The sequence below is a fragment of the Bombina bombina genome, chromosome 5 (assembly GCF_027579735.1).
Source record: "Bombina bombina isolate aBomBom1 chromosome 5, aBomBom1.pri, whole genome shotgun sequence".
NCBI lineage: Eukaryota > Metazoa > Chordata > Amphibia > Anura > Bombinatoridae > Bombina > Bombina bombina.
Window position 1 is genome coordinate 579128657 of NC_069503.1, and position 16095 is coordinate 579144751.

The 16095-nt window shown below is 42.2% G+C and overlaps 1 protein-coding gene across 2 annotated transcripts in view; it reads left to right on the forward strand.

The window, feature by feature from the left end:
* The window catches only part of LOC128660608 (uncharacterized), a 559105-nt gene that overhangs the window by 44805 nt on the left and 498205 nt on the right, over positions 1-16095 (forward strand). For both annotated transcript variants that reach the window (XM_053714534.1, XM_053714535.1), the window contains one exon: positions 11195-11260. In XM_053714534.1, the coding sequence (XP_053570509.1) occupies positions 11195-11260 (66 nt within the window). The remainder of the gene's footprint in view (positions 1-11194; positions 11261-16095) is intronic.

Here is a 16095-nt window from a genome sequence, read left to right on the forward strand (position 1 = left end):
TGCGCATCTCCAATGTTTTTCATGTCTCCCTCTTGAAACCATTGGTTTGTAATCTGTTTACCACTGTGTAGCCTCGTCCCCGTCCTATCTTTGTTGACAACCATAAGTATGAGGTCACCAGCATTATTGACTCTCGTATGTCCAGGGGCCGTGTAGAGTATTTGGTTCACTGGAGGGGCTACGGTCCGGAGGAGCGTTCTTGGGTTCCCTCCTCTGATGTTCATGCTCCCGCCCTCCTCCGTGCCTTCCATGCCCGTTTCCCCAATAAGCCTTTAGTCCTCTCGCGGGGGAGGGGTCGCTGAGGGGAGGGTACTGTCAGGGTTTTTTTACCTATTGTTTGCCATGTGCTGCTGGCAGCCATTTTACTCACCTCTCTTCCTGACTATGGTACATTGTGGGGGATGCTGCTCATTTCCTACACTTCCTTTTATGGCCAGACTGGTGTGCATCATCCATGTGAGACAGGATGCAGTCTCAGAATTGTGCTGTCATCACTTATTATTTAAAGGGCCTCTGTTCAGTATGCTTTGCCTTTGTGTTGTCTCAGACCTGTTTGTGAGAGTTCCTGTGTATTACCTGTCTGCCAGACGTCCTTCCTGGTTCCTGATCCCTGGCTTGTTCCTGACTCTGCTGTTTTCCTTGTTCCTGATTCCGGCTCGTCTGACTATTTGCTTTGGCTCCTGACTCGGCTTGTCTGACTACCAGCTCTGTTTTTGACTCCTGGCTTGTTATTTGTCTTGTGGACTTTTTAATATTTTTTGCTATGAATAAAGGAGTGATTATTTCTTCTACTAGATACGACGAGTCCACAGATTCATCCTTACTTGTGGGATATTATCCTCCTTTCAACAGGAAGTGGCAAAGAGCACCACAGCAGAGCTGTATATATAGCTCCTTCCTTCTCTCCACCCCCAGTCATTCTCTTTGCCTATACTAAGTAATAGGAAGAGGTAAAGTGAAAGAGGTGATAAAATAATAGTTTTTATTTTCTAAAAATAGTGTGACTTACAGAACCCTGAGGGCAGGTAGGTGCCACAGCAGAGGGTTGCTTTATTACTTTTCTTAAAGGTCATGCCCTTCCTCAGGACAAGACCGTTAAAATGAGTGTTAAACAAAATATCTCCTCGGATAAATCTGGATCTAGAGACCAAAGACTCTCGTTATCACAGGATCATTTGTCCCAGGGAATGTGCTTCTGCAGGCCAGCATGGGTCATAGTGACGGATGCCAGCCTCTTGGGCTGGGGTGCAGTCTGGAATTCCCTGAAGGCTCAGGGTGTTTGGACTCAGGAGGAGTCCCTATTACCAATAAATATTCTGGAACTGAGAGCAATATTCAACGCGCTCCAAGCGTGGCTTCAGTTGGCTTTGGCCATATTCATAAGATTCCAGTCGGACAATATAACGACTGTAGCATATATCAGTCATCAAGGGGGAACAAATAGTTCTGTAGCGATGACAGAGGTTTCCAAAATAATTTGATGTGCAGAAACTCATTCTTGACATCTATCCGCAATCTATATCCCAGGAGTAGAGAACTGGGAAGCGGATTTCCTAAGTCATCAGACTTTTCATCCGGGGGAGTGGGAGCTCCATCCGGAGGTGTTTGCGACATTGATCCGTCAATGGGGCACACCGGAATTAGATCTGATGGCATCTCGTCAGAATGCCAAACTTCCTTGTTACGGGTCCAGATCAAGGGATCCCCAAACAGTACTGATAGATGCTCTAGCAGTACCTTGGTCGTTCAACCTGGCTTATGTGTTTCCTCCTTTTCCTCTCCTACCTCGTCTGATTGCCAGAATCAAACAGGAGAGGGCTTCGGTAATCTTGATAGCGCCTGGGTGGCCACGTAGAACTTGGTATGCAGATCTGGTGGAAATGTCATCTTCCACCGTGGAAACTGCCACTGAGGCAGGACCTTCTCATTCAAGGTCCGTTCCAACATCCAAATCTAATTTCTCTGGAGATTGAACACTTGATTTTATCTAAGCGGGGATTCTCTGAGTCGGTCATTGATACCTTGATTCAGGCTCAAAAGCCTGTCACTAGGAAAATTTACCATAAGATATGGCGTAAATATCTTTATTGGTGCGAATCCAAGGCCTACTCATGGAGTAGGGTTAGGATTCCTAGGATTTTGTCTTTTCTCCAAGAAGGATTGGAGAAGGGATTATCGGCTAGTTCCTTAAAGGGACAAATGTCTGCTTTGTCAATTTTACTATACAAGCATCTGGCGGATGTCCCAGACGTTCAGTCTTTTTGTCAGGCTTTAGTTAGAATCAAGCCTGTGTTTAAACCTGTTGCTCCGCATTAAGTTTGAATTTAGTTTGAAATGTTCTTCAAGGGGTTACGTTTGAACCCATGCATTCCATAGATATTAAGCTGTTTTCTCCAACATAGGTGTGTCCGGTCCACGGCGTCATCCTTACTTGTGGGATATTCTCTTCCCCAACAGGAAATGGCAAAGAGCCCAGCAAAGCTGGTCACATGATCCCTCCTAGGCTCCGCCTACCCTAGTCATTCTCTTTGCCGTTGTACAGGCAACATCTCCACGGAGATGGCTTAGAGTTTTTTAGTGTTTAACTGTAGTTTTTATTATTCAATCAAGAGTTTGTTATTTTAAAATAGTGCTGGTATGTACTATTTACTCTGAAACAGAAAAGAGATGAAGATTTCTGTTTGTAAGAGGAAAATGATTTTAGCAACCGTTACTAAAATCGATGGCTGTTCCACACAGGACTGTTGAGAGGAATTAACTTCAGTTGGGGGAACAGTGAGCAGAATTTTGCTGCTTGAGGTATGACACATTCTAACAAGACGATGTAATGCTGGAAGCTGTCATTTTCCCTATGGGATCCGGTAAGCCATTTTTATTACAGACAGTAAATAAGGGCTTCACAAGGGCTTTTTAAGACTGTAGACATTTTCTGGGCTAAATCGATTCATATATTAACATATTTTATACTCCATAGCCTTGAGGAATCATTTTAATCGGCAGGCACTGTTTTGGACACCTTATTCTCTAGGGGCTTTCCCTAATCATAGGCAGAGTCTCATTTTCGCGCCTGTATTGCGCACTTGTTTTTGAGAAGCATGACATGCAGATGCATGTGTGAGGAGCTCTGATACATAGAAAAGACTTTCTGAAGGCGTCATTTGGTATCGTATTCCCCTTTGGGCTTGGTTGGGTCTCAGCAAAGCAGATACCAGGGACTGTAAAGGGGTTAAATATAAAAACGGCTCCGGTTCCGTTATTTTAAGGGTTAAAGCTTCCAAATTTGGTGTGCAATACTTTTAAGGCTTTAAGACACTGTGGTGAAATTTTGGTGAATTTTGAACAATTCCTTCATACTTTTTCGCAATTGCAGTAATAAAGTGTGTTCAGTTTAAAATTTAAAGTGACAGTAACGGTTTTATTTTAAAACGTTTTTTTGTACTTTGTTATCAAGTTTTTGCCTGTTTAACATGTCTGAACTGCCAGATAGACTGTGTTCTGAATGTGGGGAAGCCAAGGTTCCTTCTCATTTAAATAGATGTGATTTATGTGACACAAAATTTAGAGAAAATGATGCCCAAGATGATTCCTCAAGTGAGGGGAGTAAGCATGGTACTGCATCATCCCCTCCTTCGTCTACACCAGTCTTGCCCACTCAGGAGGCCCCTAGTACATCTAGCGCGCCAATACTCCTTACTATGCAACAATTAACGGCTGTAATGGATAATTCTATCAAAAACATTTTAGCCAAAATGCCCACTTATCAGCGAAAGCGCGACTGCTCTGTTTTAGATAATACTGAAGAGCATGAGGACGCTGATGATATTGTTTCTGAAGGGCCCCTACACCAGTCTGAGGGGGCCAGGGAGGTTTTGTCTGAGGGAGAAATTTCAGATTCAGGGAAAATTTCTCAACAAGCTGAACCTGATGTGATTACATTTAAATTTAAGTTGGAACATCTCCGCGCTCTGCTTAAGGAGGTGTTATCCACTCTGGATGATTGTGAGAATTTGATCATCCCAGAGAAACTATGTAAAATGGACAAGTTCCTAGAGGTCCCGGGGCCCCCAGAAGCTTTTCCTATACCCAAGCGGGTGGCGGACATTGTAAATAAAGAATGGGAAAGGCCCGGTATACCTTTCGTCCCTCCCCCCATATTTAAAAAATTGTTTCCTATGGTCGACCCCAGAAAGGACTTATGGCAGACAGTCCCCAAGGTCGAGGGGGCGGTTTCTACTTTAAACAAACGCACCACTATACCCATAGAAGATAGTTGTGCTTTCAAAGATCCTATGGATAAAAAATTAGAAGGTTTGCTTAAAAAGATGTTTGTTCAGCAAGGTTACCTTCTACAACCAATTTCATGCATTGTCCCTGTCACTACAGCCGCGTGTTTCTGGTTCGATGAGCTAGAAAAGGCGATCACTAGTGATTCTCCTCCTTATGAGGAGATTATGGACAGAATCCGTGCTCTCAAATTGGCTAATTCTTTCACCCTAGACGCCACTTTGCAATTGGCTAGGTTAGCGGCGAAAAGTTCTGGGTTTGCTATTGTGGCGCGCAGAGCGCTTTGGTTGAAATCTTGGTCAGCGGATGCGTCTTCCAAGAACAAATTGCTTAACATTCCTTTCAAGGGGAAAACGTTGTTTGGCCCTGACTTGAAAGAGATTATCTCTGATATCACTGGGGGTAAGGGCCACGCCCTTCCTCAGGATAGGTCTTTCAAGGCCAAAAATAAACCTAATTTTCGTCCCTTTCGTAGAAACGGACTAGCCCCAAGTGCTACGTCCTCTAAGCAAGAGGGTAATACTTCTCAAGCCAAGCCAGCCTGGAGACCAATGCAAGGCTGGAACAAGGGAAAGCAGGCCAAGAAACCTGCCACTGCTACCAAGACAGCATGAAATGTTGGCCCCCGATCCGGGACCGGATCTGGTGGGGGGCAGACTCTCTCTCTTCGCTCAGGCTTGGGCAAGAGATGTTCTGGATCCTTGGGCACTAGAAATAGTCTCCCAAGGTTATCTTCTGGAATTCAAGGGGCTTCCCCCAAGGGGGAGGTTCCACAGGTCTCAATTGTCTTCAGACCACATAAAAAAACAGGCATTCTTACATTGTGTAGAAGACCTGTTAAAAATGGGAGTGATTCATCCTGTTCCATTAGGAGAACAAGGGATGGGGTTCTACTCCAATCTGTTCGTAGTTCCCAAAAAAGAGGGAACGTTCAGACCAATCTTAGATCTCAAGATCCTAAACAAGTTTCTCAAGGTTCCATCGTTCAAAATGGAAACCATTCGAACAATTCTTCCTTCCATCCAGGAAGGTCAATTCATGACCACGGTGGATTTAAAGGATGCGTATCTACATATTCCTATCCACAAGGAACATCATCGGTTCCTAAGGTTCGCATTCCTGGACAAGCATTACCAGTTCGTGGCACTTCCTTTCGGATTAGCCACTGCTCCAAGGATTTTCACAAAGGTACTAGGGTCCCTTCTAGCGGTGCTAAGACCAAGGGGCATTGCAGTAGTACCTTACTTGGACGACATTCTGATTCAAGCGTCGTCCCTTCCTCAAGCAAAGGCTCACACGGACATAGTCCTGGCCTTTCTCAGATCTCACGGATGGAAAGTGAACGTAGAAAAGAGTTCTCTATCTCCGTCAACAAGGGTTCCCTTCTTGGGAACAATAATAGACTCCTTAGAAATGAGGATTTTTCTGACAGAGGCCAGAAAAACAAAACTTCTAAACTCTTGTCAAATACTTCATTCCGTTCCTCTTCCTTCCATAGCGCAGTGCATGGAAGTAATAGGTTTGATGGTAGCGGCAATGGACATAGTTCCTTTTGCGCGCATTCATCTAAGACCATTACAACTGTGCATGCTCAGTCAGTGGAATGGGGACTATACAGACTTGTCTCCGACGATACAAGTAAATCAGAGGACCAGAGATTCACTCCGTTGGTGGCTGTCCCTGGACAACCTGTCACAAGGGATGAACTTCCGCAGACCAGAGTGGGTCATTGTCACGACCGACGCCAGTCTGATGGGCTGGGGCGCGGTCTGGGGACCCCTGAAAGCTCAGGGTCTTTGGTCTCAGGAAGAATCTCTTCTACCGATAAATATTCTGGAACTGAGAGCGATACTCAATGCTCTCAAGGCTTGGCCTCAGCTAGCAAAGGCCAAGTTCATACGGTTTCAATCAGACAACATGACGACTGTTGCGTACATCAACCATCAGGGGGGAACAAGGAGTTCCCTGGCGATGGAAGAAGTGACCAAAATCATTCAATGGGCGGAGACTCACTCCTGCCACTTGTCTGCAATCCACATCCCAGGAGTGGAAAATTGGGAAGCGGATTTTCTGAGTCGTCAGACATTACATCCGGGGGAGTGGGAACTCCATCCGGAAATCTTTGCCCAAATTACTCAACTGTGGGGCATTCCAGACATGGATCTGATGGCCTCTCGTCAGAACTTCAAGGTTCCTTGCTACGGGTCCAGATCCAGGGATCCCAAGGCGACTCTAGTAGATGCACTAGTAGCACCTTGGACCTTCAAACTAGCTTATGTATTCCCGCCGTTTCCTCTCATCCCCAGGCTGGTAGCCAGGATCAATCAGGAGAGGGCATCGGTGATCTTGATAGCTCCTGCGTGGCCACGCAGGACTTGGTATGCAGATCTGGTGAATATGTCATCGGCTCCACCATGGAAGCTACCTTTGAGACGAGACCTTCTTGTTCAAGGTCCGTTCGAACATCCGAATCTGGTCTCACTCCAACTGACTGCTTGGAGATTGAACGCTTGATCTTATCAAAACGAGGGTTCTCAGATTCTGTTATTGATACTCTTGTTCAGGCCAGAAAGCCTGTAACTAGAAAAATTTACCACAAAATATGGAAAAAATATATCTGTTGGTGTGAATCTAAAGGATTCCCTTGGGACAAGGTAAAAATTCCTAAGATTCTATCCTTTCTTCAAGAAGGATTGGAGAAAGGATTATCTGCAAGTTCCTTGAAGGGACAGATTTCTGCCTTGTCTGTGTTACTTCACAAAAAGCTGGCAGCTGTGCCAGATGTTCAAGCCTTTGTTCAGGCTCTGGTTAGAATCAAGCCTGTTTACAAACCTTTGACTCCTCCTTGGAGTCTCAACTTAGTTCTTTCAGTTCTTCAGGGGGTTCCGTTTGAACCCTTACATTCCGTTGATATTAAGTTATTATCTTGGAAAGTTTTGTTTTTGGTTGCAATTTCTTCTGCTAGAAGAGTTTCAGAATTATCTGCTCTGCAGTGTTCTCCTCCTTATCTGGTGTTCCATGCAGATAAGATGGTTTTACGTACTAAACCTGGTTTTCTTCCGAAAGTTGTTTCTAACAAAAACATTAACCAGGAGATAGTCGTGCCTTCTTTGTGTCCGAATCCAGTTTCAAAGAAGGAACGTTTGTTGCACAATTTGGATGTTGTTCGCGCTCTAAAATTCTATTTAGATGCTACAAAGGATTTTAGACAAACATCTTCCTTGTTTGTTGTTTATTCTGGTAAAAGGAGAGGTCAAAAAGCAACTTCTACCTCTCTCTCTTTTTGGATTAAAAGCATCATCAGATTGGCTTATGAGACTGCCGGACGGCAGCCTCCTGAAAGAATCACAGCTCATTCCACTAGGGCTGTGGCTTCCACATGGGCCTTCAAGAACGAGGCTTCTGTTGATCAGATATGTAGGGCAGCGACTTGGTCTTCACTGCACACTTTTACCAAATTTTACAAGTTTGATACTTTTGCTTCTTCTGAGGCTATTTTTGGGAGAAAGGTTTTGCAAGCCGTGGTGCCTTCCATTTAGGTGACCTGATTTGCTCCCTCCCTTCATCCGTGTCCTAAAGCTTTGGTATTGGTTCCCACAAGTAAGGATGACGCCGTGGACCGGACACACCTATGTTGGAGAAAACAGAATTTATGTTTACCTGATAAATTACTTTCTCCAACGGTGTGTCCGGTCCACGGCCCGCCCTGGTTTTTTAATCAGGTCTGATAATTTATTTTCTTTAACTACAGTCACCACGGTATCATATGGTTTCTCCTATGCAAATATTCCTCCTTTATGTCGGTCGAATGACTGGGGTAGGCGGAGCCTAGGAGGGATCATGTGACCAGCTTTGCTGGGCTCTTTGCCATTTCCTGTTGGGGAAGAGAATATCCCACAAGTAAGGATGACGCCGTGGACCGGACACACCGTTGGAGAAAGTAATTTATCAGGTAAACATAAATTCTGTTATCTTGGAAAGTTTTGTTTTTAGTTGCTATCTCTTCTGCTCGAAGAGTTTCTGAGCTTTCTGCGTTACAATGTGATTCGCCTTATCTTATATTCCATTCTGATAAGGTGGTTTTGCGTACTAAACCTGGATTTCTTCCTAAGGTTTTTTCAAATAAGAATATTAATCAGGAAATTGTTGTTCCTTTGCTGTTTCCTAATCCTTCTTCTAAGAAGGAGCGTCTGTTACATAACTTAGACGTGGTTCGTGCCTTGAAGTGTTGCCTACAAGCGACCAAGGATTTCCGTCAAACATCTTCTCTATTTGTTGTTTATTCTGGAAAGAGTAGGGGTCAAAAAGCTGTGGCTACCTCTCTTTTTGGCTGAAAAGCATCATCCGTTTGGCATACGAGACTGCTGGACAGCAGCCTCCTGAAAAGATTACAGCTCATTCTACTAGAGCGGTGGCTTCCACATGGGCTTTTAAAAACGATGCTTCTGTTGAACAGATTTGTAAGGCTGCGACTTGGTCCTCCCTTACATACCTTTTTCCAATTTTTCCAAATTTGATGCTTTTGCTTCTTCTGAGGCTATTTTTGGGAGAAAAGTTCTTCAAGCAGTGGTGCCTTCCGTTTGGGTATCTGTCTTGTCCCTCCCGTTCATCTGTGTCCTGTTGCTTTGGTATTGTATCCCACAAGTAAGGATGAATCCGTGGACTCGTCGTATCTAGTAGAAGGATGGGAAATTTATGCTTTCCTGATAAATTGATTTCTTCTACGATATGACAAGTCCACGGCCCTCCCTGTCATTTAGACAGATTGTTTTTTTTTTGTTTTTCAAAACTTCAGTCACCTCTGCACCTTTTAGCTTTTCTTTTCTCTTCCTATACCTTCGGTCGAATGTCTGGGGGTGGAGAGGAGGGAGGAGCTATATATACAGCTCTGCAATGGTGCTCTTTGCCACTTCCTGTTAGCAGGAGGATAATATCCCACAAGTAAGGATGAATCCGTGGACTCGTCGTATCGTAGAAGAAATCAATTTATCAGGTAAGCATAAATTTCACTTCTGCGCTTCTCGTCTTAGTCTGATTCCTGGCACCCTGATACTTTGGCCTTTTGGCTCAAACAGGTAATTCACAAGGCTTACTTGTTGGCAGGAAAGTCACCTCCTAATCACATCACAGCTCTTTCTTCTAGATCGGTTGCAAGTTCCTGGGCTTTCAAAAATGATGCATCTTTGGAGCATATTTGCAAAGCCGCAACTTGGTGATGTTTTTGCTTCTTCACAAGCAGCTTTTAGCAGGAAGAGTCTGACAATTAGGAACTGCCAGAATATTGTCCCACCCATTCCATAACATGGACTATCTTCTTGGGAAATAATCCCTCATATTATGGAGCCCTATGGACCATCATAATTTTATGAAAGAAAACAAAATTTATCCTTACCTAACAAATTATTTTCTTTTGGAATGATGGTTAAAATTTGTGGGTGACCGTTCTAATTTGCTTCTCTATAGACTCTTCTCTTGTCTTTCCTACCTATCTGTTTCCTATTATCTGCTCGGCTATGAGTCAACTGATGAAAGGTGGGAGGGATTTAAGCTCTTGTGTGGGTTCTTCCCAGTTGCGGGAATTATATCCCACATGTTATGGGGCCCTATGGACCATCATCATTCCGAAAGAAAATAATTTTAACAGTTAAGTATAAATTTTGTTTTTGGATTCCTATTTTTTTCTTTTTCTACCCCTTTCTCTTCTGGCTTGGCTATACTTTAGATGACAGACTAGTTTCCACTAAGGTGGGAAGGGTTTTAAGGGCTCTTGGAGTTTTGGGATCTTTGCCTCCTCCTAGTGGCCAGGGGTATAATACCCAGGAGTAAGGGATTGTGTACTCTCACAACCATGAATCAATTATTCAACAAATAAGCATCACACATCTACGTATGCACAGTGACACCAAAACCAGTAGGTTGGGTTCTGATTGATGAGGAAGCAATGAATTCTATTGATTCCACTGATGAGGAGGAGAGTGTAAATGTTGGATATGGTAAAATGCAATAAAGGGCCCAACGTTGCTATAGGAAACATTGTGGACAGATATCATCTAGTTAATCTCTGTGGGGGAGTTGCTAATCTTTGTATTTCATCCCTTTCTCTCTGCATTGTTAAAGGACCATTAAATGCAATGAATTACATAACCAACAAGTGCATAATAAAAATACAATGCAGTAGCACTTACGCTGACTTTTAATTGAGCAGTATATGTTTTTTTTCTGAGAAATTTCAAAATGTACTTAAAGGGTCATTAAACCAAATTATTTTTCTTTCATGATTCAGATAGAGAATACCATTTTAAACAACTTTCTAATTTACTTCTATTATCTAATTTGCTTCATTCTCTTGATATTCCTTCCTGAAAATCATATCTAGATAGGCTCAGTAGCTTCTGATTGGTGGCTGCACATATTTTCCTCATGTGATTGGCTCACCCATGTGTATTGCTATTTTTTTTAACAAAGGATATCTAAAGAATGAAGCAAATTAGATAATAGAAGTAAATTAGAATGTTGTTTAAAATTGTATTCTCTGTCTGAATCATGAAAGAAAAAGTTTGGGTTTAATGTCCATTTAAATTTGCTAGTTCGCTGTATAATGTGACAGCCATCAGTCAATTACAGACTTAAATACATATACACTGTGAACTCAAGCACACACTCAGTAGTAGTTGGAGCTTCAGAATGTGTGCATATAAAAAGACTGTGTTCAATTTAATAATTAAAGTGCATTAAAAAGTCTCTTAAAATTGAGTGCTATATCTGAATCTTGAAGGTTTCATTTGACATTAGTGCCCCTTTAAATGTACCCATATACTCGTCCATACAAGTTGATGGTTTTACATGTACTTTAACCTACTGTTACTTTTTAAAGAAATAAACTAATTCTCTGTTCTACATGTTCAACCAGATATGTGATATCGTCTGCTCAAGCCAAGAGTCGCTGGCTATGCACATTGATGGAAAAAAACATAAGGTAATACAAGCTGCAAAAATGTTTTAAAATTATTCTCCAATGGCTTTCTAGATATATGGAACTGCATGGGAGGAACCCTAAGCTATATAATTTTTTTTTTAAGGGAGAGGGAGGGATGGGACGCTATACTACAGAAAAAGGGTGGATAGGGGGGCACCCTACATAACGATTGTGGTGATGTGGGGGTACCACTACACTACAGAAAAAATAATTAATATATTAAAAACAAAATAAGGAATAAACGGGGTACTGACAGCTGCCAGTAGCTAAGATGGCCACCACTAGTGGCCATCTTAGGTTATTATATATAATATAATTATTATTTCATCCTCACTTTTTTCTTATATTTTAAAGTTAAATTGCGCTCCTCAAACTAATGAGTCCACTCTTGGGTCTCGGTAAACTAGAAAATTACTGTTCAAAGGAGGAGAACAAAGCTATTAACAATAAAATTATTTTAGCTGAGATATACACTCATTGGCCACTTTATTAGGTACACCTGTTTAATTGCTTGGTAACACAAATTGCTAATCAGCCAATCGCATGACTGCAACTCAATGCATTTAGGCATCTAGAAGCGGTGAAGATGACTTGCTGAAGTTCAAACCGAGCATCAGAATTGGGAAGAAAGGGTATTTAAGTGACTTTGAACGTGGCATGGTTGTTGGTGCCAGACGGGCTGTTCTGAGTATTTACAAAACTGTTTATCTACTGTGATTTTCACGCACAACCATCTTTATGGTTTACATAGAATGGTCTGAAATAGAGAATACATCCAGTGAGCGGCAGTTGTGTGGGTAAAAATGCCTTGTTGTTGATAGAGGTCAGACGAGAATGGGCAGACGGTCAATCTGCACACTGTTCACTGTACTCTGTTGTTTTTTCCTCTCCTGCAACTCTCTTTTGGTACGTTAATAGAGTCTCTGTCAATCTGCACACTATTCACTGCACTCTGGTGTTTTTTCCACTCCTACAACTCTCTTTTGGTATGTGTATATGTATATTGAGCAAATTATTTTAGGTTGTTAATTTAGTCCTGCATTTGTCGTACTGTTATCAAATATCTTACTTCTAATGTTTTTTTTAATTACAATTTGATGTTCAATCCTTATCAATAATTGATATTGTTCTTAAATTTATAGCTGTCTTATGCCATAGTTTGAACCTCCCCCAAATTTTACTGTCTGTTTACTTAAAGGGACACTAAACCCAAAAAATTTGTTTTTTAATTCAGATAGAGCATGCAATTTTAAGCAACTTTCTAATTTACTCCTATTATCAATTTTTCTTTGTTCTCTTGCTATCTTTATTTGAAATATAAGGCATCTATGCTTTTTTTTGAGTTCAGTACTCTGGACAGCATTTTTTTATTGGTGGATGAATTTATACACCAATCAGCAAGGACAACCCAGGGTGTTCACAAAAAATGGGCCGGCATCTAAACTTACATTCTTGCATTTTAAAAAAGATACCAAGAGAATGAAGAAAATTTGATAATGGGAGTAAATTAGAAAGTTGCTTAAAATTTCATGCTCAATCTGAACCATGAAAGAAAAATTTTGGGTACAGTGTCCCATTAACTCATCTCACCCTGACCAGACCAGAATCTAGCTTTCCATTTGTCTTTGATTTATCAATCAAGTAAGTTAGTGGACACAGCTAAATTCCCTGCCTATATACTTAACATTAGCTTGGGCTGTGCATTGCTACAACAGCATAAGTTCACATTTTAAAAGTGAACATTTTATTAGTGAGGCATTAAAGGGACATGAAACCCAATTTTTTTCTTTCGTGATTTAGAAAGAGCATGTCATTTTAAACCTCTTTCTCCAACATAGGTGTGTCCGGTCCACGGCGTCATCCTTACTTGTGGGATATTCTCTTCCCCAACAGGAAATGGCAAAGAGCCCAGCAAAGCTGGTCACATGATCCCTCCTAGGCTCCGCCTACCCCAGTCATTCTCTTTGCCGTTGTACAGGCAACATCTCCACGGAGATGGCTTAGAGTTTTTTAGTGTTTAACTGTAGTTTTTATTATTCAATCAAGAGTTTGTTATTTTAAAATAGTGCTGGTATGTACTATTTACTCAGAAACAGAAAAGAGATGAAGATTTCTGTTTATATGAGGAAAATGATTTTAGCACCGTAACTAAAATCCATGGCTGTTCCACACAGGACTGTTGAGAGCAATTAACTTCAGTTGGGGGAACAGTGTGCAGTCTCTTACTGCTTGAGGTATGACACATTCTAACAAGACGATGTAATGCTGGAAGCTGTCATTTTCCCTATGGGATCCGGTAAGCCATGTTTATTAAGATAGTAAATAAGGGCTTCACAAGGGCTTATTAAGACTGTAGACTTTTTCTGGGCTAAATCGATTCATTATTAACACATATTTAGCCTTGAGGAATCATTTATTCTGGGTATTTTGATATGATTATATCGGCAGGCACTGTTTTAGACACCTTATTCTTTAGGGGCTTTCCCTAATCATAGTCAGAGCCTCATTTTCGCGCCGGTATGGCGCACTTGTTTTTGAGGACAGCATGGCATGCAGCTGCATGTGTGTGGAGCTCTGATACATAGAAAAGTCTTTCTGAAGGCATCATTTGGTATCGTATTCCCCTTTGGGCTTGGTTGGGTCTCAGCAAAGCAGATTCCAGGGACTGTAAAGGGGTTAAATATAAAAACGGCTCCGGTTCCGTTATTTTAAGGGTTAAAGCTTCCAAATTTGGTGTGCAATACTTTTAAGGCTTTAAGACACTGTGGTGAAATTTTGGTGAATTTTGAATAATTCCTTCATACTTTTTCGCAATTGCAGTAATAAAGTGTGTTTAGTTTAAAATTTAAAGTGACAGTAACGGTTTTATTTTAAAACGTTTTTTGTGCTTTGTTATCAAGTTTATGCCTGTTTAACATGTCTGAACTACCAGATAGATTGTGTTCTGACTGTGGGGAAACCAAGGTTCCTTCTCATTTAACTATATGTATTTTATGTCATAAAAATTTTTAGTAAAAATGATGCCCAAGATGATTCCTCAAGTGAGGGGAGTAAGCATGGTACTGCATCATCCCCTCCTTCGTCTACACCAGTCTTGCCCATACAGGAGGCCCCTAGTACATCTAGTGCGCCAATACTCCTTACTATGCAACATTTAACGGCTGTAATGGATAATTCTATCAAAAACATTTTAGCCAATATGCCCACTTATCAGCGAAAGCGCGACTGCTCTGTTTTAGAAAATTCTGTAGAGCATGAGAACGCTGATGATATGGTTTCTGAAGGGCCCCTACACCAGTCTGAGGGGGCCAGGGAGGTTTTGTCTGAGGGAGAAATTTCAGATTCAGGAAACATTTCTCAACAAGCTGAACCTGATGTGATTACTTTTAAATTTAAGTTGGAACATCTCCGCGCTCTGCTTAAGGAGGTGTTATCCAATTTGGATGATTGTGATTATCTGGTCATTCCAGAACCACTATGTAAAATGGAAAAGTTCTTAGAGGCCCCGGGGCCCCCCGAAGCTTTTCCTATATCCAAGCGGGTGGCGTACATTGTTAGTAAAGAATGGGACAGGCCCGGTATACCTTTAGTACCTCCCCCCATATTTAAAAAATTGTTTTCCTATAGTCGACCCCAGAAAGGACTGATGGCAGACAGTCCCCAAGGTCGAGGGGGCGGTTTCTACTCTACACAAGCGCGCCACTATACCCATAGAAGATAGTTGTGCTTTCCAAGATCCTATGGATAAAAAATTAGAAGGTCTGCTAAAAAAGATGTTTGTTCAGCAAGGTTCCCTTCTACAACCAATTGCATGCATTGTCCCTGTCACTGCAGCCGCGTGTTTCTAGTTTGATGAGCTAGGAAAGGCGATTATTAGTAATTCTTCTTCTTATGAGGAGATTATGGACAGAATTCGTGCTCTTAAATTGGCTAATTCTTTCACCCTAGACGCCACCTTGCAATTGGCTAGGTTAGCGGCGAAAAAATTCTGGGTTTGCTATTGTGGCGCAGAGCGCTTTGGTTAAAATCTTGGGCAGTGGATGCGTCTTCCAAGAACAAATTGCTTGACATTCCTTTCAAGGGGAAAACACTCTTTGGCCCTGACTTGAAAGAGATTATCTCTGATATCACTGGGGGCAAGGGCCACGCCCTTCCTCAGGATAGGTCTTTTCAAGACCAAAAATAAACCTAAGTTTCGTCCCTTTCGCAGAAACGGATCAGCCCCAAGGGCTACGTCCTCTAAGCAGGAAGGTAATACTTCTCAAACCAATCCAGCCTGGAGACCTATGCAAGGCTGGAACAAAGGAAAGCAGGCCAGGAAACCTGCCACTGCTACCAAGACAGCATGAAATGCGGGCCCCCGATCCGGGACCGGATCTGGTGGGGGGCAGACTCTCTCTCTTCGCTCAGGCTTGGGCAAGAGATGTTCTGGATCCTTGGGCGCTAGAAATAGTCTCCCAAGGTTATTCTCTGGAGTTCAAGGGGCTTCCTCCAAGGGGGAGGTTCCACAGGTCTCAGTTGTCTTCAGACCACATAAGAAGACAGGCATTCTTACATTGGGTAGAAGACCTGCTAAAAATGGGAGTGATTCATCCTGTTCCATTAGGAGAACAAGGGATGGGGTTCTACTCCAATCTGTTCATAGTTCCCAAAAAAGAGGGAACGTTCAGACCAATCTTAGATCTCAAGATCTTGAACAAGTTTCTCAAGGTTCCATCGTTCAAGATGGAAACCATTCGAACACTTCTTCCTTCCATCCAGGAAGGTCAATTCATGACCAAGGTGGATTTCAAGGATGCGTATCTACATATTCCTATCCACAAGGAACATCATCG